The sequence below is a fragment of the Cottoperca gobio genome, unplaced genomic scaffold (genome assembly GCF_900634415.1).
Source record: "Cottoperca gobio unplaced genomic scaffold, fCotGob3.1 fCotGob3_70arrow_ctg1, whole genome shotgun sequence".
In the NCBI taxonomy this organism is placed as follows: domain Eukaryota; kingdom Metazoa; phylum Chordata; class Actinopteri; order Perciformes; family Bovichtidae; genus Cottoperca; species Cottoperca gobio.
In genome coordinates, this window is record NW_021167062.1 from 258,875 (window position 1) to 284,256 (window position 25,382).

At 42.8% G+C, this 25,382-nt stretch overlaps 1 protein-coding gene across 1 annotated transcript; it reads right to left on the reverse strand.

Moving 5' to 3' along the window:
* Nucleotides 1-367: 367 nt before the first annotated feature.
* npepps (aminopeptidase puromycin sensitive) lies at nt 368-25,077 on the reverse strand. Its single transcript, XM_029428347.1, has 23 exons — nt 24,727-25,077; nt 21,518-21,602; nt 21,264-21,341; nt 20,998-21,119; nt 18,879-18,986; nt 17,890-18,090; nt 17,514-17,610; nt 17,402-17,435; nt 16,357-16,471; nt 15,450-15,614; nt 14,686-14,790; nt 14,544-14,604; nt 14,357-14,466; nt 14,010-14,073; nt 9,252-9,391; nt 7,803-7,937; nt 6,127-6,346; nt 5,838-5,980; nt 5,239-5,295; nt 4,819-4,926; nt 4,302-4,457; nt 3,635-3,682; nt 368-3,138 (listed from the first exon to the last, which is right to left on the reverse strand). Exons 1-23 carry the CDS (start codon nt 24,847-24,849, stop codon nt 2,992-2,994), a joined length of 2,622 nt encoding a protein of 873 aa, XP_029284207.1. The 5' UTR covers nt 24,850-25,077; the 3' UTR covers nt 368-2,991.
* Between the last annotated feature and the right edge of the window lie 305 nt (nt 25,078-25,382).

The following is a 25,382-nucleotide window of genomic DNA, read 5'->3' on the forward strand; positions in this document are numbered from 1 at the left end:
TCTACTCCAATGCATTTCAGAGGGAAGTATTGTACTTTGATATTACAGATTCAGATAAATACAAAATATTATCAACAAATACAATATGATTTATTATTGATACACAGCAGTATATAAAATAATTAAAATTAGCTTCACCTTTACCAGATGCAACATTAATCATCAAAAACATTATCATAATCCAATAATATAATAAATATTTTAACTCTGAGTACTTTTACTTTTGGTACTTAAAGTACATTTTGTACTTTCACTTAAGAAAAATGTTGAATGCAGGACTTTTCCATCTGAAAGTGCTCCTCAAGTAAAATAACTCAATACTTCTTCCACCACTGCCCAGGGGTTGGGACAACCCTGATAAGTAAAATTCAAAAACTAACCTAAAGATATAATCCAACAGAAATTAGAGCAACTGCAGCAGTTTAGTAGATCCCCACACTGGACTACAACCCTGCTCCATAACCCTGCTCCATGCTTTCTTTATGTTACTGATTTACATTTGATCAAACACATTTGTTTAAGAATATGCACTATGCAAGCATAACAACTGAAAACAGTATTAAGAAAAAAGGTTAGGAACATTTGTCCCCGCACAGAAACATTAGTTTAATTGCATCTCCACATTTCTACTATTTACCAGCAGCTCTTTCTTTTATCAGATATAAAAGCAAATATGCTTAAAAATGTAAAAAATTAAGATTTGACACAGCCCTCTTAAGATTAGGTAAACATGTAGCCGCTGCGGTGCCTCCTGGTGACTGCAGGATGGTCCTCATCGCTCTTCCTGTAGCTGCTACACACAACCTGGAACCCTTCTAGCGTCTGAGACGAACCACAATATGAAAACTTGTCCTTGTGCCCTTCACCGCATACAAGTACAGCAGAGGGATTCAGAGACTCGTTTTAAAGCAGTGATACACCCGAGAAGTGTCTTGTAGCGACATAACTATCATCAAGAGTTGCTTTATTGGACTGTCCAGATTCTCTTCTTCAAGTCAGAACCACAATCACATCCTACATGTTTAACTAAACTCTGATTCATTAGAAAAACAAAAGACAGAACATTAAAGATCTCTGCGCGAGTCAAACGCTGCCTGAACAACAGACACTTTATGAAACCAAAATGTGTCGACATGTGAATTTTCTCTCTAATCACCTACGTCAATCTGCAACCAATTTTATTCTCATCAGGTGTGATTCAGCGGGCGTATATATGTACACGTTATTCATCAGTTTCAGTGCTGCTTTATCCATTTTGTAATCCAAGATGATCATCTCCTCCCCTGACGCCGTCGAGATAATACAAAATAAATTACAAATCTGTTTCCAGCCATGCACACTCACACACTCATAAAACCAACTTGTACTAATTTCACATCATTTGTTTGTATAATCCTTTTTCACTTTAATGAACACCAACTGTAGTTTTAAACAAAAAACAAAAAGAAACCAAAGAAAAACAACAACAAATGTTTCGGGGGGGGGGGTGTGGGGGGGGGTTGTGGGGGTGGTGATGGGGGGGGGGGCTCTCGACAACAGGTTGGATGACTTAGTTGGTATGTTTTTCAAAAACCACATCAAATTGTAAATTCTATATAGATATACTCGCTCAACAAGTCTGCATAATCTGTCACATTAGATACATTTGACGTTCTGTGGAGATCAGCTCTCATCACTTCACCGTTAAATATTTACTGCAAACCAGTCCGACCAACTTAAGGCTTCCAAGTTTACCAGCAGGAGTCGAGTCCATCTGTCCACAAAGTCCGGACTCTTATTAAGAGGCGTTTCCTGATGTTACTACAGAATGAAAGAGTACTGCTGCTGCGGTCGCGTTATTTTAGTTTTTACTCTCTCCTCAGAATATAAGATTATCTCAACATTTAAATAAATCACTGCATCTGATGTCTTAAAAAACACGCCGATATCTTCATGTCATTGAGGGGGGGGGGGGGGGGGGGTTGATGATTTAAACTGTACAAACTCTGACTGAACAGAGCTCGAGGGCGTTTCAGGGGACGGGGTGGAGGAAACAGGTGACCATGAACTTTTTCATTTAATTATTTTTAAGAGACATTGTCTGCAAAAAACTGCTTTATACAGTTTACAATGTCGTACCATGCTAGCACTGCTCGCCTCGTCCTAACTAACACACACACACACACACACACACACACACACACACACACACACACACACACACACACACACACACACACACACACACACACACACACACACACACACACACACACACACACACACACACACACACACACACACACACACACACACACACACACACACACACACACACTATTTACCCCATTCTGCCCAGGGGCCTTCTGCTTTCACCCAAACACAACGACCGGCAGAGGAGGAGGGAGGAGTGAAAAACTAACTGAGGGTGGGGGGGCATGTGAAACAAAATAATTAGTTTGTACAGAAAACAAACGGAAGGAAACAAAGCAGCAAATGCCGAAAATCACACTTCATGCATTCAAAATGAGTGGCAGCAGGGGGAAGGGGGGGGGGAGGAATGGGGGATTCACAGTTTTCTCAGCTACGACGCAGAGACGGAGGAGGGTGTGCAGACGGGGCAGGTGATGCAGAGTGCGTCAGCAGTGATTATTACGAGATGTGGATGTTTCTGCGACTCCGCTGAGCGCCGGTTGATCACGTTATGGTGGAAGCGTCGCCTGCTCGAGGGCAGGCGGGGGTAAAACTACATTCCTGGTCCGACTAAAATGACTTTGCTTCGCTAACGTAGAAAGAGTCTCTTTGTGTTTCCAACACTTTGTTAAATTCCTGGCTTTGCCTTCTTGTTTCAGTTTCTTTAGAGAAATGAAGCCTGCTGTGAGTACACTCTGGTCTCCCGCTCTGGTCTGTTGTGGGGTGGGGGGGGTGGGGGGGGCGAGGCAGCTAAGATGCTGGGAGGTCCGCGCTGGAGGGAGCGGGGAGGGGGCTGGAGGAGGCGGCGGGGGCTGCGGCTCAGACGGGGGGCCCTTTGCGCTGCAGTAGATACTGAGAGATGTCGTCTGCGTCGCGCTTCAGCCAGGCGGCGTTGAGGAGGATGTTCTCACAGCACTGCTGCACCGTACGCTCAGCCGCCGGCGCCGGGTGACTCTCAAAGAAACTCTGCAGCAACACAAACACAGAGACGTCCGTTTGAGCAAAGGTGTCAAACTTATTTTACATTCTATCCCCGTTTCCCTTATTGTGAAGCACTTTGTGCTGCATGAAACGTGCATTCAGGGATACTTTGGATATGCAGTCGTTAAAAGTAAAGTCAATGCTAGATTTCATCCATCTGGTGTACAGAAACATGCCTCTAGTGGCTACTGGAGCCTCAGTGCATGTTGTTACTGTGTACTGTTCGTCTCCGACGTGTACAGTGCTGTGGAAACCAGTTTCCCTTTGGGGACAGTAAGGTCCAAAGTCTCTATGGAGATGTTAATGTTGTGTTTGCTGGATGAGTAAGTAGATCTTGAGATGCAGATGGTACATACATCCATGTAGTGGGAGGTCATACTGCCCCCTAGTGGTGGGAAATAACTAAATGCCTTGTTTCTTTTTATCATCATTAAACTTCCAGAAAATAAAACAAATATCTGCAGAAGTGAAGCGCCCTCACCTTTATCTCAGCAGCCATTTTGTCGATTGCAAATCCATCAACTGTGAGCTGCAAAGACACGTGAACAAGAAACTTGAGCTTCATAAAAAAACTTCTGCAACATACAGATTTAGTTTCAAACAAACGCAAACAGACACTGAAGTTCAAGACTAACTGCCGAGTGAGAATAAACCCAAAGGAATGAAACCGGTTGGGATAAAACACGTCGTGTAAACTTTGGAAAGGGTGCACGTTATTATTCTCTTCCAATTTTAGAAGTTCAGCTTCTATAATAAGTTCATAATAAACGGTGTAGCCAAAATACAGACAGAAATGTCCTTTTGAGACTCATTAAATCCTCAATTTCTGATCGCTAGGCCTCTATAGAATAAAACAATGCTTTCTATAATATCAGGCTTCAGTGCTCTGACGTTTTCCACCAGTTATTTTCTGATACAAGATTCTCCGGGTTTCCTGCACCAAATAAAAATGCATTAAAGTCAACGTTAATCATTGACATATACAGACTGTAAAAAGTATACAGAAAATGACAAATGGTGGAATTCTGTAAACACACGGGCATTTAAAGGGTTAAACAATGAATGAGTGTAGCGAAGCACAAGGGTTAATCTTACACGGACAACATGAACACATGACCCCAGGCAGCAGCAGCAGTGTTTTCATTTACCTTGATGAGCCGTGATATGAGGAAGCCGCCCTGGTAGCGGTTGTAAAGCTCCTCCCAGTTGTCCTTGACAAACTTCCAGGCAGCTTTCCGGCCTTGTTTACTGCTTCCAGCGACGCCCCCGATGACTGACACCGTGTCCTGGGGACGGACCTCTTCCTGTCGGGGAGAAGACCAGAGAGAGGTGAGCTCAGGTGAGCTCAGTCAGCTGATGCAGATCAGCATCTCACTGGCTCGTGGAAAATCAAACCACTTGGACGTTGAACTGAAAACTCAATGTGCACTGATGACGTTCACGTCCTGTTAGTGCCTCATTGTTCTCTACAGCGGCAGTAATCACGCCTGGAAACAGCCCTGAAAAGCAAACTGCCTCAAAGTCCAAATAAAAAAAAGAAACAGAAACCGGGTCAGACTTTAGATACAAGTAGAACAACACTGAGTGACACTTCTCTAATTTCCTTCATCACCCGGAGAAGCAAAAGCAGAACTTTAGCAGCGGGCGGTAAACGTGTTCGTGTACCGAGAGGGCGAAGCTGAGGACTTTCTGGATGAGGTCGGGGGCAGAGATGGCGCCCAGCACTCGCTCGATACGGTTCTTCTCCTCCTGCATGTCCGCTTGTTTGTGGAGCTAAAAGGTTGAGTGACAGAGAACAGATGCATCAGAAGGAACCAAAGAACAATACGTGACAGAACAACAGAACTCTGCTGCTGTGACAGTCGTACGTCTGTAATCGCTCGCTGTGCAGCTGTGCAGCACTTTGGCCCCAGAGATCTTATCTTAAAGTAATCATGTCTTTTACTGCCCATTTTATTGCTTCTATTCTAATATCTTTAAAATGTGTGTAAACATGTTGTGTGTGGTGGAAGACACAACTACACGGTGTTCTTCTCGGATACTTTAACGTTGATGGAACCGTCCCTGAACACGTCTCCGTCTCACCTTCAGCATGGTGTCCAGCGTGCTGCTGTCTCCGTGCTTCAGCACCGTTAGATACACCTGGATAAACAAACAAAGTATTACACAATGCTCCAATATGATGCATTTTAATATTAAACTCAATCTAACTGTAGTTTGTGACTACAGTAATATAAATAGAAGTTATTAAACAGTAACTTTGGACGTTGGGCGGGCGGTGTAACTCGTTCAGGTATGTTGACGTATTTTAAGTATCGGAGAAGTTACTGCGTCAGCAGCTGATCACCGAGTCAGGAAGACTTTGAGATTAAAAACAAGTATTAATTTAATGCATAGAAGACATTAAAATAAATGTAAAAGGTTTCAGGCATCTTCTGGAAATGTTTCGAGTAGAACGCAATTTATTTGATGTAAATTCTCTTGTATAGGAGCGTTCATGAATATTTAATTCATCTGAACTTCATCGCTCCGTGTGTTTTATGACCCTTGTGTTGTTGCTTCTCAGGAAAGCTCTTTGTAGCCTTGTTAAGAGAAGTGCTTTATAAATAAAGTTTATTATTGTTACAAAACATCTAGAGTAAGAATGCTGTTACGAAACACGCTCTGTGTCTTGTTCTGCGTACCGGGCTGCGGAGGTCTGCAGCCAGGCCCTGCTTGCCCTCCGCGTGGTCCCTGAATCTCCGTCGGGCCTCCTCCAGTGTGGGTTTGTGTCCCGCCTTCCCCAGCTTCCCCAGAACCAGACCTCTCAACAGGGCGTCCAGGTGACCTGCAGGACCAAAGCCATCGCGCTCACGTCAACGTCTTTCTCTCGCCACCATACGGCGATCATCAGAGGAGGTCAGAGCTAAACTATAAACTTCATCACTGGGTAAAAGAAACTAAACACAATTCACAGCTGAAGGTTCTCCTCACCTTCCCCTGGTTTGCAGTCCCAGCCGAGCTCCAGGCCGATGGGGGTGAAGAGGTCCCGGATGAACTCCTGGATCTCCTCGTGGAAGTCGGTGTGGGACAGCAGCGAGGACAACACTCCCAGGTTGCAGCTGAGGTCGCTCCACACCGTGTAGTTGGGCTCGTTGACAAACGCCTCCATCAGCTTCAGCACCTGCACCGTGCTGATCATCCCTGCACGAGACTGAAGCCACACGACAAGCTCAGAAAATGCATTTCTGAAGCTCCAAATCAAATAGTGTTGACATATTATATACAAGTTTCCTCTCAAGTCTCAAAGTGGAAGTTTTATAAAACGAGAAGCAGATCAATGTATGAACTGCTGATTTAACAAACGAGAGGTCGAGCTGATCTAAAAACATTCAGTTCATCAGCAGGTTTGGGGTCTTTTTTGGATTTGATAATAAACTTCCTGTGAAAAGTCTGACAAATCAGCTGATGTCGTAACCGTGAGTCTGAGGGTGGAGGTCACGTTACAAAGTGTTTCCTTGTAGTAAAGAAGCTCACCGTGAGTCTGAGGGTGGAGGTCACGTTACAAAGTGTTTCCTTGTAGTAAAGAAGCTCACCGTGAGTCTGAGGGTGGAGGTCACGTTACAAAGTGTTTCCTTGTAGTAAAGAAGCTCACCGTGAGTCTGAGGGTGGAGGTCACGTTACAAAGTGTTTCCTCGTAGTAAAGAAGCTCACCGTGAGTCTGAGGGTGGAGGTCACGTTACAAAGTGTTTCCTCGTAGTAAAGAAGCTCACCGTGAGTCTGAGGGTGGAGGTCACGTTACAAAGTGTTTCCTCGTAGTAAAGAAGCTCACCGTGAGTCTGAGGGTGGAGGTCACGTTACAAAGTGTTTCCTCGTAGTAAAGAAGCTCACCGTGAGTCTGAGGGTGGAGGTCACGTTACAAAGTGTTTCCTCGTAGTAAAGAAGCTCACCGTGAGTCTGAGGGTGGAGGTCACGTTACAAAGTGTTTCCTTGTAGTAAAGAAGCTCAGATAAAGGAAGATTTATGATGAGATGCCGTTTGATCCTCTGCTCTAAATATCGCTGCCATTTGTCAAAACGCAACTGGATGTCGAATAAGAACTCAGATTGAATAAGAAGAAACGAAGAGCATGAAAGTGTGACAGGGAGCCTCAAACTTCTTCACCGCACTGACTCGCAGCAGCAGCTGAAGGGAGGAAGACGAGGATGAATTAGGAGTCGGTCTCTGTGGTAACTTCACATTTATCAGCTTTTAAGGCCCCGACACATAAAAGTACGGGTGTTGACGGAGACTCATGCCTTTGTCTGGACCAAAAGGTCGCACTTGAACACACGACTACAGCCGACGTGCACGTACACAAAACAACAACAAATGACGATTTGATTTATTAATACATAAAATATCTTCCAGAGTTCTGTCTTGGTTTCTCAACAAAACATTAATGTTAGGAATCTTTTCTAACAACTTAAGTTGACTTTCTTCCTCTTTCAGACCAACATGCCTCACTCTCCCTATTTCAGCCTTCCTGTCCTCTTCTGCACGATGCACATGTTTACACAGGAAGGGGATTTCCATGAAGAAGAAAAAAAGAGGAAATTATTGTTTTATTGCAGTAGGGGTGTGGTGTGTGTGTGTGTGTGTGTGTGTGTGTGTGTGTGTGTGTGTGTCACCAGGGAGAAAAGGTCGTTCTGCAGGCCGAGTCGGTCCACAGGCTGCAGGCTGAGGTCTCTGACGCCCGGCAGCAGACTCTCCAGCATGGTCGAGCTGTACTGGATGCGATAGAAGCCCACAGTACCGGGGTTGACCTGTAAACATCAGGGACACAACTGGGTCAGACTGTGGGGGAAAAATCTAGCGTCACAATTTTTTTTGTACCTCTCAGACAGAGTGCTCTGATCCAGCTCGGCTTACAGGGAGTGCAACAGCCTCATCCGAACGCTAATGCTCGAGGGTTTAGTCAACAAAAGGCTCGTTGTGGCAAAATTTGCCAAAACACTGAGAATTCTGACTGAACTGTGGAAACATCTGGAGAGAGATAACTTGAACTCAACTGGAGTTTAGCCTCGTGAGTCTGGCTCATACTTTAGTTGGTAACATGAAGGTGAAACAAGCCGAGCCGCAGGACTGGAGCAGTGGGGGTTCAAGGCATTATTTATACATCAGCAGTATGAAGCCTAATCCATTTACAATCCTTTCTTTACACCGGTTACTTCCGGATGACTCTTAATTCACACAGAAACACCAGCCAGGGTTGGGCCAGTGCACAAGTGTTTAAACTGCTTTGATATCAAGCAAAACACCGAAAGGACCACCCACACGTAGCACTAGGCATCGCACTGGACTCGTACGCACACAGCTGAATATAATGAGACGGAGATCATGAAAGAGAGCGACGTGTCTCCAGTCAATAAACACTTGATCAGGAGAAGCAGCTCCACGTTAGACGTCAGACGTCACGATAATGAGGGCTACTTATTCATTTGTCAGAATGAGTCATAAGAAATGAGGCCGGTTCAGCCCAAGTGAAACCGGTTTAAGCTCGACTGGACCGGCAAAACCAGAAATCGACCGAAATCTATCAACAGCTGCGTTAATCTGAAAGTCACATCCAGGAGATCAAACACGCCAATTAAAGCTCTTTCCAAATTCACGCTCCCAAATTGCCACAATAAAAGATGAAACAATATAACTGACTGAACTGTGTGTGAGAAGTGTGTGCGATGACTTCCTCTCAGCTGACAAACAGGAACTCCAGTGTTTGAACTCTGTTTGAACGTTCCTCTCCCTCTCATGATGGACTCCTTCAGCTCTGGAACACTGGGGACTGTCCCTTTGGTAAAAGTTTCACTTTCCTCCGAACGGAGAAGAAATGTTTAAATTCCCCAAACATGGTGACGAGCTTCAAGTTGTACTTGTTGGCATGTTCATGACCTTGTCAACATCAGCCACATGTAATGATTTACAGAGCCACATTACGATGGCAGTGTCTTCACGCCGTATGATGATCAGTGAGTGCGTCCCTGATTGCAGGTGACGACTGTTGGGAATCTAAAAACGAAACCTGTTAAAATCCGAGGCACTGAAGCATCAACAGCTGATGTTGGAGGACTTGACCTCACCTTGATCCACTGGTCAGGGGCGACGCCGCTCAGGGTTACGGTGGTCTCGGCTCTGTCCAGCAGAATCTCGAGCTTGGCGCATTTGGGGTCCTCGCTGGTACAAATACTAATGGGGACCATCCAGCTGGGGCAATCCTCACCTGTCAACACACAAGTCAAGGAGACAATGAGAAGGAGGAGGAGAAGAAGAAGGAGGAGAAGAAGAAGAAGAAGAAGAAGAAGAAGAAGAAGGAGAAGAAGGAGAAGAAGGAGAAGAAGGAGGAGAAGAAGATGAAGAAGGAGAAGAAGGAGAAGCAGAAGCAGGAGAAGAAGCAGAAGGAGGAGAAGAAGGAGGAGAAGGAGAAGCAGGAGAAGAAGGAGGAGGAGAAGAAGGAGAAGAAGGAGAAGAAGGAGAAGCAGAAGCAGAAGGAGGAGAAGAAGGAGAAGCAGAAGAAGAAGCAGAAGGAGGAGAAGAAGGAGGAGAAGCAGAAGGAGGAGAAGAAGCAGAAGGAGGAGAAGAAGGAGGAGAAGAAGAAGGAGAAGCAGAAGAAGCAGAAGCAGAAGGAGGAGAAGAAGAACGAGGAGAAGAAGCAGAAGGAGGAGGAGAAGAAGGAGGAGAAGAAGATGAAGAAGGAGAAGAAGGAGAACCAGAAGCAGAAGGAGGAGAAGAAGGAGAAGCAGAAGGAGAAGAAGCAGAAGGAGGAGAAGAAGGAGGAGAAGAAGGAGGAGAAGCAGGAGAAGCAGAAGCAGGAGAAGAAGAAGAAGGAGAAGCAGGAGAAGAAGAAGGAGAAGCAGAAGAAGCAGAAGCAGAAGGAGGAGAAGAAGAACGAGGAGAAGAAGGAGAAGAAGCAGAAGGAGGAGAAGAAGAAGAAGGAGGAGAAGAAGGAGAAGAAGAAGAAGCAGCAGCAGGAGAAGAAGAAGGAGGAGAAGAAGGAGAAGAAGGAGAAGAAGCAGAAGGAGAAGAAGAAGAAGAAGAAGCAGCAGAAGGAGAAGAAGAAGGAGAAGAATCAGCAGAAGAAGGAGAAGAAGCAGGAGAAGAAGAAGGAGAATCAGCAGAAGAAGAAGAAGAAGGAGAAGAAGAAGCAGAAGGAGAATAAGAAGAAGAAGAAGAAGAATCAGAAGAAGAAGAAGGAGAAGAATCAGCAGAAGGAGAAGGAGAAGAAGAAGAAGAAGCAGAAGGAGGAGAAGAAGGAGAATCAGCAGAAGAAGAAGGAGAAGAAGAAGAGCAGAAGAAGAAGGAGAAGAAGAAGAAGGAGAAGAAGAAGAATCAGAAGAAGAAGAAGAATCAGAAGGAGAAGAAGAAGCAGAAGGAGAAGAAGAAGCAGAAGGAGGAGAAGAAGGAGAATCAGCAGAAGAAGAAGGAGAAGAAGAAGAAGCAGAAGAAGAAGGAGAAGAAGAAGAAGGAGAAGAAGAAGAATCAGAAGAAGAAGAAGAATCAGAAGGAGAAGAAGAAGCAGAAGGAGAAGAAGAAGCAGAAGCAGGAGAAGAAGAAGAAGGAGAAGAAGAAGCAGAAGCAGGAGAAGAAGAATCAGCAGAAGGAGAAGAATCAGCAGAAGGAGAAGAAGGAGAAGAAGCAGAAGGAAAAGAAGCAGAAGGGAGAAGGAGAAGAAGAAGAAGCAGAAGAAGAAGCAGAAGAAGAAAAAGAAGCAGAAGGAGAAGAAGCAGAAGGAGAAGAAGAAGAAGAAGCAGAAGAAGGAGAAGGAGAAGAAGAAGCAGAAGGAAAAGAAGAAGAATAAGAAGAATAAGCAGGAGAAGAAGAAGAAGAAGAAGAAGAAGGAGAAGAAGCAGAAGGAGAAGAAGAAGAAGCAGAAGAAGCAGAAGGAGAAGAAGAGAAGCAGAAGGAGAAGAAGAAGCAGAAGGAGAAGAAGAAGCAGAAGGAGAAGAAGAAGAAGCAGAAGAAGAAGAAGAAGAAGGAGGAGAAGGAGAAGAAGAAGGAGAAGAAGCAGAAGGAGAAGAAGAAGAAGAAGAAGAAGAAGGAGAAGAAGGAGAAGAAGAAGGAGAAGCAGAAGAAGAAGAAGAAGAAGAAGAAGAAGGAGAAGAAGGAGAAGAAGGAGGAGAAGAAGATGAAGAAGGAGAAGAAGGAGATAGCAGAAGCAGGAGAAGAAGCAGAAGGAGGAGAAGAAGGAGGAGAAGGAGAAGCAGGAGAAGAAGGAGGAGGAGAAGAAGGAGAAGAAGGAGAAGAAGGAGAAGCAGAAGCAGAAGGAGGAGAAGAAGGAGAAGCAGAAGAAGAAGCAGAAGGAGGAGAAGAAGGAGGAGAAGCAGAAGGAGGAGAAGAAGCAGAAGGAGGAGAAGAAGGAGGAGAAGAAGAAGGAGAAGCAGAAGAAGCAGAAGCAGAAGGAGGAGAAGAAGAACGAGGAGAAGAAGCAGAAGGAGGAGGAGAAGAAGGAGGAGAAGAAGATGAAGAAGGAGAAGAAGGAGAACCAGAAGCAGAAGGAGGAGAAGAAGGAGAAGCAGAAGGAGAAGAAGCAGAAGGAGGAGAAGAAGGAGGAGAAGAAGGAGGAGAAGAAGGAGGAGAAGCAGAAGCAGGAGAAGAAGAAGAAGGAGAAGCAGGAGAAGAAGAAGGAGAAGCAGAAGAAGCAGAAGCAGAAGGAGGAGAAGAAGAACGAGGAGAAGAAGGAGAAGAAGCAGAAGGAGGAGAAGAAGAAGAAGGAGGAGAAGAAGGAGAAGAAGAAGAAGCAGCAGCAGGAGAAGAAGAAGGAGGAGAAGAAGGAGAAGAAGGAGAAGAAGCAGAAGGAGGAGAGAAGAAGAAGAAGAAGAAGCAGCAGAAGGAGAAGAAGAAGGAGAAGAATCAGCAGAAGAAGGAGAAGAAGCAGGAGAAGAAGAAGGAGAATCAGCAGAAGAAGAAGAAGAAGGAGAAGAAGAAGCAGAAGGAGAATAAGAAGAAGAAGAAGAAGAATCAGAAGAAGAAGAAGGAGAAGAATCAGCAGAAGGAGAAGGAGAAGAAGAAGAAGAAGCAGAAGGAGGAGAAGAAGGAGAATCAGCAGAAGAAGAAGGAGAAGAAGAAGAAGCAGAAGAAGAAGGAGAAGAAGAAGAAGGAGAAGAAGAAGAATCAGAAGAAGAAGAAGAATCAGAAGGAGAAGAGAGAAGCAGAAGGAGAAGAAGAAGCAGAAGCAGGAGAAGAAGAAGAAGGAGAAGAAGAAGCAGAAGCAGGAGGAGAAGAAGAAGGAGAAGAAGAATCAGCAGAAGGAGAAGAATCAGCAGAAGGAGAAGAAGCAGAAGGAAAAGAAGCAGAAGGAGAAGAAGAAGAAGAAGAAGAAGCAGAAGAAGAAGCAGAAGAAGAAAAAGAAGCAGAAGGAGAAGAAGCAGAAGGAGAAGAAGAAGAAGAAGCAGAAGAAGGAGAAGGAGAAGAAGAAGCAGAAGGAAAAGAAGAAGAATAAGAAGAATAAGCAGGAGAAGAAGAAGAAGAAGAAGAAGGAGAAGAAGCAGAAGGAGAAGAAGAAGAAGCAGAAGAAGCAGAAGGAGAAGAAGAAGAAGCAGAAGGAGAAGAAGAAGCAGAAGGAGAAGAAGAAGCAGAAGGAGAAGAGAAGAAGCAGAAGAAGAAGAAGAAGAAGAAGGAGGAGAAGGAGAAGAAGAAGGAGAAGAAGCAGAAGGAGAAGAAGAAGAAGAAGGAGAAGAAGCAGAAGAAGAAGCAGAAGAAGAAGAAGAAGAAGCAGAAGGAGAAGAAGAAGCAGAAGAAGAAGCAGGAGAAGAAGAAGAAGAAGCAGAAGGAGAAGAAGAAGCAGAAGAAGAAGCAGGAGAAGAAGAAGAAGAAGAAGAAGAAGAAGAAGAAGAAGAAGAAGAAGAAGCAGAAGGAGAAGGAGAAGAAGCAGAAGGAAAAGAAGCAGAAGGAGAAGAAGAAGCAGAAGAAAAAAAGAAGCAGAAGGAAAAGAAGCAGAAGGAGAAGAAGAAGAAGCAGAAGAAGAAGAAGAAGAAGAAGCAGAAGGAGAAGAAGCAGAAGGAGAAGAAGCAGAAGGAGAAGAAGGAGAAGAAGCAGAAGGAAAAGAAGCAGAAGGAGAAGAAGAAGAAGGAGAAGAAGCAGAAGGAAAAGAAGCAGAAGGAGAAGAAGAAGCAGGAGAAGAAGGAGAAGGAGAAGAAGCAGAAGGAGAAGAAGAAGCAGAAGAAGAAGCAGAAGGAGAAGAATAATAAGAAGAAGAAGCAGAAGGAGAAGAAGAAGAAGAAGAAGAAGCAGAAGAAGCAGAAGAAGAAGAAGAAAAGAAGAAGAAGAAGAAGAAGAAGAAGCATGTCAAGACAATAAGACAATAAGTTAACCCTTTAACAGAGGGGAGGTTCAGCACAAGAACAGAGATAAAGAAAGCTACAAGAGCAATTAAAGACATAATTACAAGGCAAAACTGACACGTTGTGATTAGCAGATAATATATATAATAACATATAATATAATTAAGTATGATACGCTGAAAGAAATATAACAAATTATATAATATAACAGTATAACTTATTAGCATAAATATAGTACGAGTTTAGTATAATATATTTATATAATTATCTCCAATTATTTTGAGTATCGATTGGAATAATGTTTTTAGCCTGAAAGATAGAAATATAAAACTTTTCTGCTTTATATCACATTAAAGTGAATAGAAATATAAAACAAGACAAACTGGGACGGACATTTTGCACAATTTTATGAAACCAAAACGTTTAAAATCGATAATGAAAATAATCATTAGTTGCAGCCCTAATACAATATATAGTATAATATATAATAATAATAATATATATTAACCTCTTTTCTGGTGTTTCTTTGCAAAAACTTAAACACGACGGCTTTGAACTCACCACTGTGTGGTCCACTGGCACAGAACTTCTTCTGAGATAACTTGACGATGCGGTCTTCACCTTGCTGTAAACAAACATCACGGTTAGTGTGTGTGTGTGTGTGTGTGTGTGTGTGTGTGTGTGTGTGTGTGTGTGTGTGTGTGCGTGTGTGTGTGTGTGTGCGTGTGTGTGTGTGTGTGCATCAACAAACAGTACAAATGTAGAACGAGCCACCAGACAAAACCTCTGTCCCTTCCGCTCGTATGAAAGAAGTAAAGTGGATCAGTTCGGTCCGTGAACAAAACGTCGGCCGTGTAAAGCGTTCAACCTTGTGGAAGATTTAACGGCTTGCGTCCGGTGAAGCTCACCTGCTCCTCTTCCACTTCTATGATGGGGAAGCCCATCTGCTTGGTCCACGAGCTCATCACTGCAGCGATGGGCTTTCCACTGGCCTGTTCCAGACAGTCCCATAGGTCCTCTGTGGAAGACGTCAGGGAGTCAAACAGGGAATACGATTACACAGCAGTTTCATCTGGAAGAAAAGGATTTCCTTACCTGTCGAAGCATTTTTATGTTGGAACTTCAAAAGATAGGCGTTCATTCCTTTCCTAAAGTCCTACAAAGAGAGAGTAAGAGGTGAACCTTAATGCACAACATGGAGAGATGGAAACAATACAACAAGTGTGGGACAACAAACCTTGTCTCCTGTGTAGTTGTGCAGCATGCGGATCACAGACGCTCCTTTGCTGTAGGAGATGGCGTCAAAGATTTCATCGACCTCTGAAGGATGGCCCACGTTCACCTGGAGCACAAAACATAAAGACAGAAGCCAGCTGTTACACTGCAGTTCATCAATAACTGTTATTTTAACAGATACAAACAGTATAATTATCAAAGACAGGGGAGATGTAGTTTTCTATCATTTCTCCAGAAGTGTTCTAACTTTCTGTTTCTACTGTGAGCTTTGGAGAATACGTTTCCTAAAGCAACACGCTGCCCGTTAGTTCCAGCTCGTTAGAGGCTTTACTGTGATCTCATTGTTCCTGTTTGAATCTGCTGCACACATGTTGATGTTCAACTGCTGAGTTCTTCTAACTGAAGTGTTGCTCAGAGGGATCTTTGTCTGAACCATCGTACAGCTTCATGTTCTCATGTTCAAAACAAACCTTCATACAAAACAACATCTATCTGATCTTTAAACGCAGAGTCGTCTGACGATCAAGACTTTGTGGCAGGAGAAACAAATCTTTTAAACAGTAGTGCATCTTATTATAAACTTAACCCGTATCTGCACCAGCTCAATAAAACGTACAGGATGTCCATTTACCAGCATAATCACATTAGAAAGTGTAACGACGATGCATCCTGGTGGAGGGATCAGCATCACTAGTTGCCACAAGTAAAAACATTCTTGCTAACAGACTGCTGGAGCCAGCAGCAGTGAATCCCTCCACAGCTCACCTCTATGGGATGGCTGCTGTCCAGTGCGTCCAGGTCCAGAGCGCGGGTGTAGTCGGCCGAGACAAACTGGGTCCAGATGTCGTACTCTGGGAAGCAGTGGTCCACACACAGATACTCGATCCAGGATGCAAATCCCTCATTAAGCCACAGATGGGTCCACCATTCCTGTACAAACACACGAAGGCATTGAGTCCAAGTCCTTCAGAAGAGTTCCCTTCCAAAAATATGATTTCCTACATTACAAACAGTAACATTGAACAAGGATAATCTAAACACAATTATGTTCTTCTTCAATCAGACAACGATGTGACACAAAACAAGCGCTCCTGTTGGCGGAGCACACCGGTTGATTGATCTTTGGGATTTTATTTTGCTACTTTAATGGTTTGCCTCCAAAGAGTGAGAGCCGCGGGGCAACGGCGCGTACAGCCGGCACATAATTAAGGGTTTATTTACACCAAACGATCACCACGACCGATCAAGAGGGTTTGGTGAGTTTTTCTGTAACGTTTGCATGAAGTGTGTTTTAGTGAGTTAACCACCTGAATCAGCAGGTGTACGGTCGTATTCCACTGAGAACAATATTTCGCTCGTGGAATGTAACAAACGGTGAAGATACGGCCGACCCTGTCCCTTCAGTGCAGACATCATAAGTTCTTACTTTCCTGGTTTCTTCATTTAAAGCATTTTTCTCTTCCTTACTTTGTATTTATTTTGATACGGTTAAGAAACAGTCTCTCACTTTGTGCTCTTTGTTGTTATTCTATCATGAGTTTAGTTTTGATGCCAGTTCTATGATTATTATTGTGTTCAAAGCTGCTCACAAGAAGCTTTTGTGTATAAAAAAGAAAGTGGTCTGATGTTCTTCTCAGTCACAAATAGCTGATTGAAGATTATGGCTGGTTACCATGGTGACCAAGTTTCCGAACCACTGGTGGGCGAGTTCATGTCCGACCACCAGCGCCACCCACTGCCTGGAGGACGAGCAGGAGTTCTTCGGGTCGATGAGCAGCGCCGTCTCCCTGGAGAAGAAGAGTGAAGGTTAACACGCTGAAGGTCGACTCTGAACACCAGCAGGTCTCCATCAACCGCCCAGAGTCCACATCAGCTGCTGGGCTGTTTATTAAGAAAGCCGGCGTGCAGGTGGCTGTAGATGGCGGTGCATGGAGCCTCTGTATGCTAATCACATGCCAGCTGAATACTAACAGGTGGCAGCACGTCCAGCTGACCATGAAGCAATTAGACAAGACAAAAAGACAAGCAGCAACAACAACAACAACAACAACAACAACAACAACAACAACAACAACAACAACAACAACAACAGTTATCTGAACGGAAGAAACAACTACAGTTTAAAAATAATGTTCCTCGTTAATTAATCAGATGATTATTTTCATAATTAAATCACTTAAATTTATAAAATGTCAGAAAGGAGCAAAAATAAATAAATAAAATTCTAGTTTTTCAAATTACTTGTTTTTTTCTATAAAAACCAAAAGATATTCAGAATCATATAAAACAACATGCTTTTGGCAGTTGTCTTAAATTATTTATCAATCAATTGTTTTTATCAAAAGACTAATCAGCACATTTTATTATCTCTACTAAAGTTAAAATCAATCGTGTCAAATGCGTAATTACTGCATTAAAGATTAATATCTTGACTAAACATTCTGGGTCTAAAGCTTTTACTTTACTGCTAATCTGCCAGTATTACCAAAACAAATATAACATATACAAAATATATATATATATATATATATATATATATATATATATATATATATATACATACACATACACACAATTACATAAATTCACTTTGGAAAAAAAACTTTCATATTTTCAGCTAAACTAAAGTGATTAAATGAATGTTAATTTCTCCACTTTTAATACTTAAATAAATTGCTGTTTATGAGATGAGTAGTTAAAGAGGAGTTCAAGTTCACCTGTAGGTAACAAGGCCCCAGTTCTCCATGGCACCTGAGGAGGAAGCAGTTTTACTTTAACATCTTCAGTGGAAACGTCTCAAATCAGTGATGTTGATGGACAGATACTCACCAGCAGCAAAATCAGCGATAGCTATGAGATCGATTTTAGGCAATGGATAAGGAACACTGAAGTACTCTTTGTAGAAAGGTAAGGTCTTAGTTGCAACCTGCAAGAAAAAAAGAAGCAACGTTTAATAAAAAATATGCAATGTGTATTTTAAAGCACGCAAATAATTTAAACAGTTTGTTCTTTTGTTTGCAACACAGCCAGACTAAAGGAGCGCGCAGATTCAACTCGTCAGGGTTAATGCTGGTAAATATGTCTGTTCAAGCACTTGTCTGCACCCACAGTCATGTTTGTATAATTCTTATTGCAAAGGAAAAACCATCCAGCCGTTGCTCAGCTGGACGGGAACATTTAGAAAGAGTTTCGACAACATTCTCACCTCCAGCGCAAATTTCCCTTGTTCTGCCTTCCCGACAGGCGTGTACACGCGTACCGTTATACCGTCGGATGATTGGCCCTCCACGTAGTCATATTCACCGATGACAAAAGCTACAAGGTACGTGGACATGATGGGTGTGGTGGAGAACTTCACTTCCACCAGGTCTTCATCCTCAGGATATGGCTTTCGATCAATCACATTCTGGAAAAGGGAGAGGAAGAGTTAAAGAGGGAGATGTTGTATAATGCAAACAGACAAAGAAAACATGAAAAATCCAAAACCAACAATGTGTTCGTCGCTCTCTCAATTGTTTTGCACTGAACTTTAAAAAGGTCACGGTAGACTTGCTGAGAAAATACATTTCAGCAGGTATGTGGACACAAAAGGTCAAGAGCTGGACCGGCATCAATCTGTGGAAAGCTTAGTCCTGCCGGCCAAAATAATCTAATTCCCTTCACCTCCGCTCTGCACACGACGTCTGCAGTCTGTCCGTTACAATCATTCGTCCGTAACATTATATATTTATTTGTCTTCCAGAACACGATTTGTTGTCCCGACACTGACACACAACAGGATGGGACATAAAAACACTGACTGCATTCATGTCATTTACATTCAGTCATCAGAAAGACCCACATTAAGCTCCCCGTCACCCCCCAGATGAACTGCGTGAGCCTGGAGGGCTGATGATGTGAGGAATATAAATATAAACCAGATGAATTCTTTATGCTGCACTTTGGCTGCAAACACCTTCAGTTAAAAACACACGACCTGTTTGTTCAGGAGAATCATTCTTACAATAACTGAAACCCTCATTGCACATGTGGTTCAACATAACATCAGCCAGAGGTCACACATGCAGTGACCGTCTGCTGCCCTCTATTATGTAAGATATGAAGGGAGGGGAAACACACGGACAAGAAGCTGGACCGCAGAATGTGACAGTCTGGGGAGACTCTCACAGGGAGCAGTGAACATATGACACGTACCATATTTGACAAGGTTACTCGGTCCTTGGGAACTATCAGAGCGATGTCAAAGGTGGCTTTGATAGCCGGCTCATCCCAACAGGGGAAAGCTCTGCGAGCGTCTGTGGCCTGGAGGAGGAGCAGAGAGAGAGAAAGGACACAAACTGAGCCCCTGAGACCCAGAGGAGTCCAGACCTGGCTGAACATTTGACTGAACATTTGACTTATGTGCTCCTGCTCAGACACAGGCACAGAGGACTGAAGGAGGTCATAATGGAGATAACTACACAGAAAAAGAACCCCTGAAAACAAAAACAATAAAGACTTAAAACAGAGTTAAAATCCTTCCATGTGTTCATGTGTTCATATACTCAGCCAAGAAAGCTGTTTGTGATTAATGAGACTTTTGAACTCTTGAGCTCATCACGATGACACTTCACCTTTATACTTTTACTTACTGTTTCACTACCAGTTCACACACTCACACACACACACACACACACACACACACACACACACACACACACACACACACACACACACACACACACACACACCAGGTTATTCATTGTGTAACTACTGTACACCTGTCCATCTAGTAGAGCCGACTGATACTGGACATATATTTTAACTTCTGCACTCTTTTACGTCTTATTTTTACTTTCATGATTTTTATGCATATTTAATGAGCATTGTTGGCGGTAGCGTCAGATCCAACGACTGCATCTCTGTAATTTCTCTGCGTATGACGATAACTAAACGGATATAAAGCCAGAGAGAGGGAAAGTATTAAGTAACTACTTTATTTATAGACCGTGTGTTTTCTGCAGATTATAAGAACTAGGTTTGGTCGTCCCGTGTGGCTCGGGGTGCCGCAGCGTTCACATTACATCACTGTGTTCTCCTACGTACAGATATTATTTGGGTGGCAACCTAAAGACTGTTGGGATTACATTTGTCCTTTCAGGAGTCAAAGTGACACAGAATGTATTTTGCTGTGCGAGCAGCACCAGACTCTTTCCCTTTGTTATACGAGCAGGCAGCGCCGCAGTCGAGCCTCTTTATCTGTGGCAGGTAAAAAAACCCTGTCAGCTGTTTTTCAGAGCAGAAACCGAAAGCGTCAAATTTAGTTGTGGCATTTGTGGCTGTTGTTTAATTTAAAAGCCCAGAGCTACGATTTGATGTACTAAGCAGCAGTAGGTTGTTTAGTAGATAGTAATAAGTAGATAACAGGTTTAGGAGCCAGATATTTGGCTGAACTCTGTTGTTGAATACGTTCTGAACACATTCATAACGCTGCATCTTTCCAAAGGCAGAATTGAGACGGCAACGTCTGACAATTTTTTTTATCTTTCCCAAAACAAACAAGCCCGCCCACTTCACTCAGTAACAGGCAGTGTGTCATTGTGAGAGGATTCAAGTAGGCGGGGTTTGAACTTCTCTCATGCTTTCCTTTTCATTGTACAACTACATCTGTCACACGATGAGTGCAACACTATGAGGGTCAGGCGACACTTCCTACTGACTATTCTGTTGTCTTTGAGCCCGTCAGTGGCACTGCTGGATCAAAACCCTTCAAGAATAATTACATAACATTAAAGGCTGTTTTGGGGTAATTAGCTTGAAGTGTAACATTCCAACAACAATACACAGATTTTAAACTTAAGTAGCTCTGAATTATTTTTGTTTGCTGAATGTTGAAACGGGGTGATGACAGACTTGTGACTTCACATTCTGATGTGACGCGCTGAGAAGTTCTTCCCTGTGTGTTTGGAGGATACATAGAAACCAAAACTCATTGTGAACTTGCATGGGAGACCCTCGGTCATAACTTATCTTCCCACACGCGCACACACACACACACACACACACACACACACACACACACACACACACACACACACACACACACACACACACACACACACACACACACACACACACACACACACACACACAGCGTATAAATAGAACAAAATGTTAGATATTGCCTCATCTTTACAAGAGTTCTGGTAAAACAACAAGAGTCACATGACCATCACTCCCTCATATGTTGCAACACAGGCAAGTAGTGGGTTAAGCAACATATTCAACTGTCCCAAAAAGAAAACATCTCATTCCCTTGAGGTTTCCAGCTCACCTCAAACTGTGTGACAGCAGCGTAGCGGACCTCTCCGGCAGCAGATGTATATTTACTTCTATAGAATCCCTTCATTTTGTCGTTCAGCTCCCCAACAAAGTCTATCTTCAACGTGCCGGAGCCTGGGGGGGGGGGGGGGGGTAGGTGCAGAGAGATAGAGGCACTGTTAGTTCAGACACGACCGATGGGGGAAAATATAGTTTTCATACATTTGATTTCTTCGTCAGCAGAATATTGTTGAACAGCAGAGTGGACTCTCTTCTTACCTTTCTGTAAAGCACTAGGAAATGACAGGGTGACTTTCTCATCCTCATTTTGATAATTGAATCCAGTTGCATTAATTTCTAAAAAGAGAGAAAGATAAAAGCACGAGACCATGATGAGCATGCAATATTCCCTTTTCATGTCAGGAATTTATAAAAGTCAGGTGTTACCCAAAAATCAAGATACATACAAACTTAATTTCCCTTATGATAATGTTACTAATAAAGAATTAACACTGACAAAGAGCGAGCCTCACCTTCTCCTCCCTGTGGTGCGAAGGAAGCTGTAATGATGTCGATGTCAGCACAGTTCATCACAATCTGATTTGTGGCTTGTGTAACCTGTAAATATTTACACAACAGCATAATGAATACTTTGATAATCTCTGCAGTGCCATAATCTCAATATGTTTGGGAAAGATAAACAGGGATCCAACACCTTTGCCAAAGTCAAATTCATTTTTCAAGCATTGTCCAGGTGCATTTTCAAGATTGTCTAGCACCTTACAGCGGTGTTAAATTCTTCTTTACACATCTAGACTTATTCTTTCATCTAAAAAGCATACTATTCAGTCGGATTTTCAAACCTTGAAAACAGTAGAATTCAAGTGTTTTCAAGGATTTCCAGCAGCCGTACGAACGCTGGGTGAAGTAAAGAGAACGAAGTGTAAAGCATTGATGAAACGTCTACCTGAACATGTAAAAAAGCCAGTTTGTGTTTTGTTCGACTCGTGCAAATCCAATTCTGAAGTAAATCCACATCGAAGATCAGAAAGCTGAGACGGGAATGAATCTAGTAGCTGTGAGCTAAACCTCCACAGGCTGAAGGGCTGAGACGGGCACAGATAAGGAACCAGTTGGGTACAGAAAGAAAGGGATGAAAACAAAGAACGGAAGACAGACGATGGGGCTTCTGACTTGGGATGTGAAAACAGAGGATGCGACTGCCCGGCTAATTGAGGGTGAAACACAGTGGCATACTTGGATGCAATGCAGTTTTCAGAAAGGGCAGTAATGGTGACATTCACGGTTTGTGGCACTGCTGGTTGGACGCTGACATAGCAGCAGAACTTATGAGACATGTCAGGCAAATAGCTAAGTGACACGTTGCTCAAATTTCATCCGGTCTATTGTATTTTATGCAGGCTTTGTACAGGAACAGGTATTACTAAACCAAACTGGTTGAGAAATCTCACTTCTTAGCAACACAGGATTAAGAAAACTTTCAAGATAACTTAACGTTCAGACTTCCAGACATAAGGATTGACATTTAAATCATTAACACAAGGACAGAATATAATATATTAAAAACTCGATTGAATATTTTAACAATGCAGTTTGTCTAAATATGTTTAAGTATGCCCTGCTTTAATCATTTGTATTTAGCATTTCATCTCTCATTTATAATCGTGTCATTTCAGTACTGGTGCAAAGAAAGACACCAGAGTTTAGGTACCGATACGGAGAATAAGCCAAACATGTACTACACACCCAGTGACAACTTTCAATGGGTTGGACCTGAAACAATGCATCAGGCGACAGAAGAATTACCAGTTTTGATAAATAACATTTGAAGGAAGATTATTAAAAAAGGGACTTGAAAGATTGATTTTTTTTTACACTATGGCCTCAACATTTGCTTATTAGCTTTTCAAATGTGAGGATTTAACACTCATATTTGTTTTATATAAATGTGTAAACTGTACATCTGAGAGTTTTGGACATTTGGTCAGGCAAAACATTTGATTAATTTTCATGTTTACAAGCAGGCATGTTATTGGCAGGTGTCAGTGGCCATATAAGGAGCCATTTCCACACTGTAAGCACACATTCTCTCTCTGAAATAAATGCAAAGTGAGCTGGTATGTTTGTTTTATGTGCTAGTTACATAGTAGCTACCATCTACACCCACCTTTGCAACAAGCCACAGGAACCCAACTGATTACCTATTACCTTAAGTCAACTGAAAGATAACTAACAGTGTGCATTCCTCAAATTTACCTGACGGACTGTTTAAAGAATAGTTTAACTAGAGCTGTTCTAAAAAAATAGGCAAATTCACTCACGTTTTTTAATGCTGTCAGGACAGTTTACCACATTTACCCAAGTGCTGTACTTAGCATTAATTAGAAGTACATTTACTTTACTTGAGTACCATTTGACACAACTTTATACTTCTAATCCTCTACATCTGAGATTAGTATTGTACTTTTTACTCCACTAGATTTATATTACAGCTTTAGTTACTTTTCAGTTTTTCATCCCCTTCCTGTCCAGTGAAAAACAAGCATCTACAGATGTGTTCATGATAAACTGAAGGATGATGTTTTGCTTTATGTGTTGAGAAGATTCTCCTCCTCCTCCAGATAAATAAAGTGTTTAAAAAGCCTCTTGGATCAGCTGTAAAATGCATCGTCACAAAGCTGAAAACAGGCTGTTTTTGTGAGGAGCTCATGAAAAGTAGACTTTTTAGAGACACGTGGTTCTCACAGGACAGAGACGCTACAAACATATGATGATCTTATAGAATATGATGCATTGATGGAGATTAAACCGCCGAGAGTATAACAAAGGTGTTACAATTATGACAAACATAACATCAACAGCAATAAAATGCAACATACACAGTAATGCAGCCGTAATATTGATCCAGAAACATCTCATGTAATAGCAACATAATAACAGGGAAATTGTGTTGCACAATGACTACTTTTAATTTGTTCAAACTTTAAGTCCATGTTGCTGATAAAACGTACATATATTACTTAAGTAAGGGCTTGAATGTGTGGGATTAGTACTTCTGTAATGGACCTGAATACTTCTTCCACCAGTGAGCAGCGGGTGGGAGGGGGCGACATGATGTTGCCATGATTTAGCAAACAGTAGTGAGCGTTAGCTAGCCGATTGTTTGCTAGTTATTAACAACTTCAATAATCTATAACATATACATTGATCATGATTTATAGTGAAGCATTGGTGCAACAAGGGGTTAACGTTGCTGGCATACAACTAACGGTTCTTAAAACACATTAAGCGCATTGCAAAGCGCCTGTTAGCAGGCTAATGTCCACGGTAGGATGCTAAAGCTAACATGAGAGTGCAAGTCTGGTGGGACTGTTGTGCTAGCTAGCTTCAATTAGCTTCTGGCTAGTCACAGAAATAGCAAGACTTGTTTTTTTCCATTCATTAGTCTCCTTCAGCCAACGTGAGCCTGTCAATAAACGGTTAGCTAGGTTAGCAACTGCCAACGACCGTTAACACTAGCTAACGTCTTCCAACACAGTCAGTTAACGTTACGCTAGGTTACTACTGATGGGCTAGTGGCTAACAATTTGCCGTTATCAGTCGAACACAGCAAATTAGCTAGCTACTGGTAACGTTAGCTGGTCAGATTACATAACAAGATCCCCGCCATGCACAGACAAATCCATCCATGTATGTAGCCAGACGCTCGGGTTCAACATACCTCCACCAGCGCCTCCAGCTTGCCTTCAAAGGTGAAGTCGATCAGGTCCGGCTTCAGACACAAGCCATAGTTGACGGGGTAAACGTCAGTTGGTAACCGTACGAAGGGCCTCCTTTCGGGCATGGTTCCTGTATTTTGGCCGCTAACGAAGACGGTGCTGTGTGTAACTCTAGTTATCGCTCTGAGTTTTATTAGTACAGAGCTGAGCAAAACGGGCCTCGACAGTGAGGATGGACAGCAGGTAGTGAGTCTGTGTACGAGTGACAGTGGGAACCCTGCGGCCCAGGAGCAGCAACATCAACTAAACCCTCTCAGCACTTCTCTCCCCGCAGACAGTCCAAACAACTCAAGTTAAGCAGCGTCAACCTACAGACACGCAACGTCATCACGTCGTGTCAGCGTACGTGCCGATCACGTACAGGGCTTTGCTTTAAAAACTACAATTTACAGAAAGGGTCCTTACACTTCTACGATTTGTGTTTTATAAGGAAGATTGAGTGGGAAATATTTATATTGGTGGAACTAATACATTGAAAGAGAAGTGCTCAACGGAAATATGACTCTTTATTTGATGACTTGGTCAGATTACTTTGAAATGTAGTCATTTACCGAATACAAATTGTGTTATTTTCAGCTACAGCATTTACAGATGATCA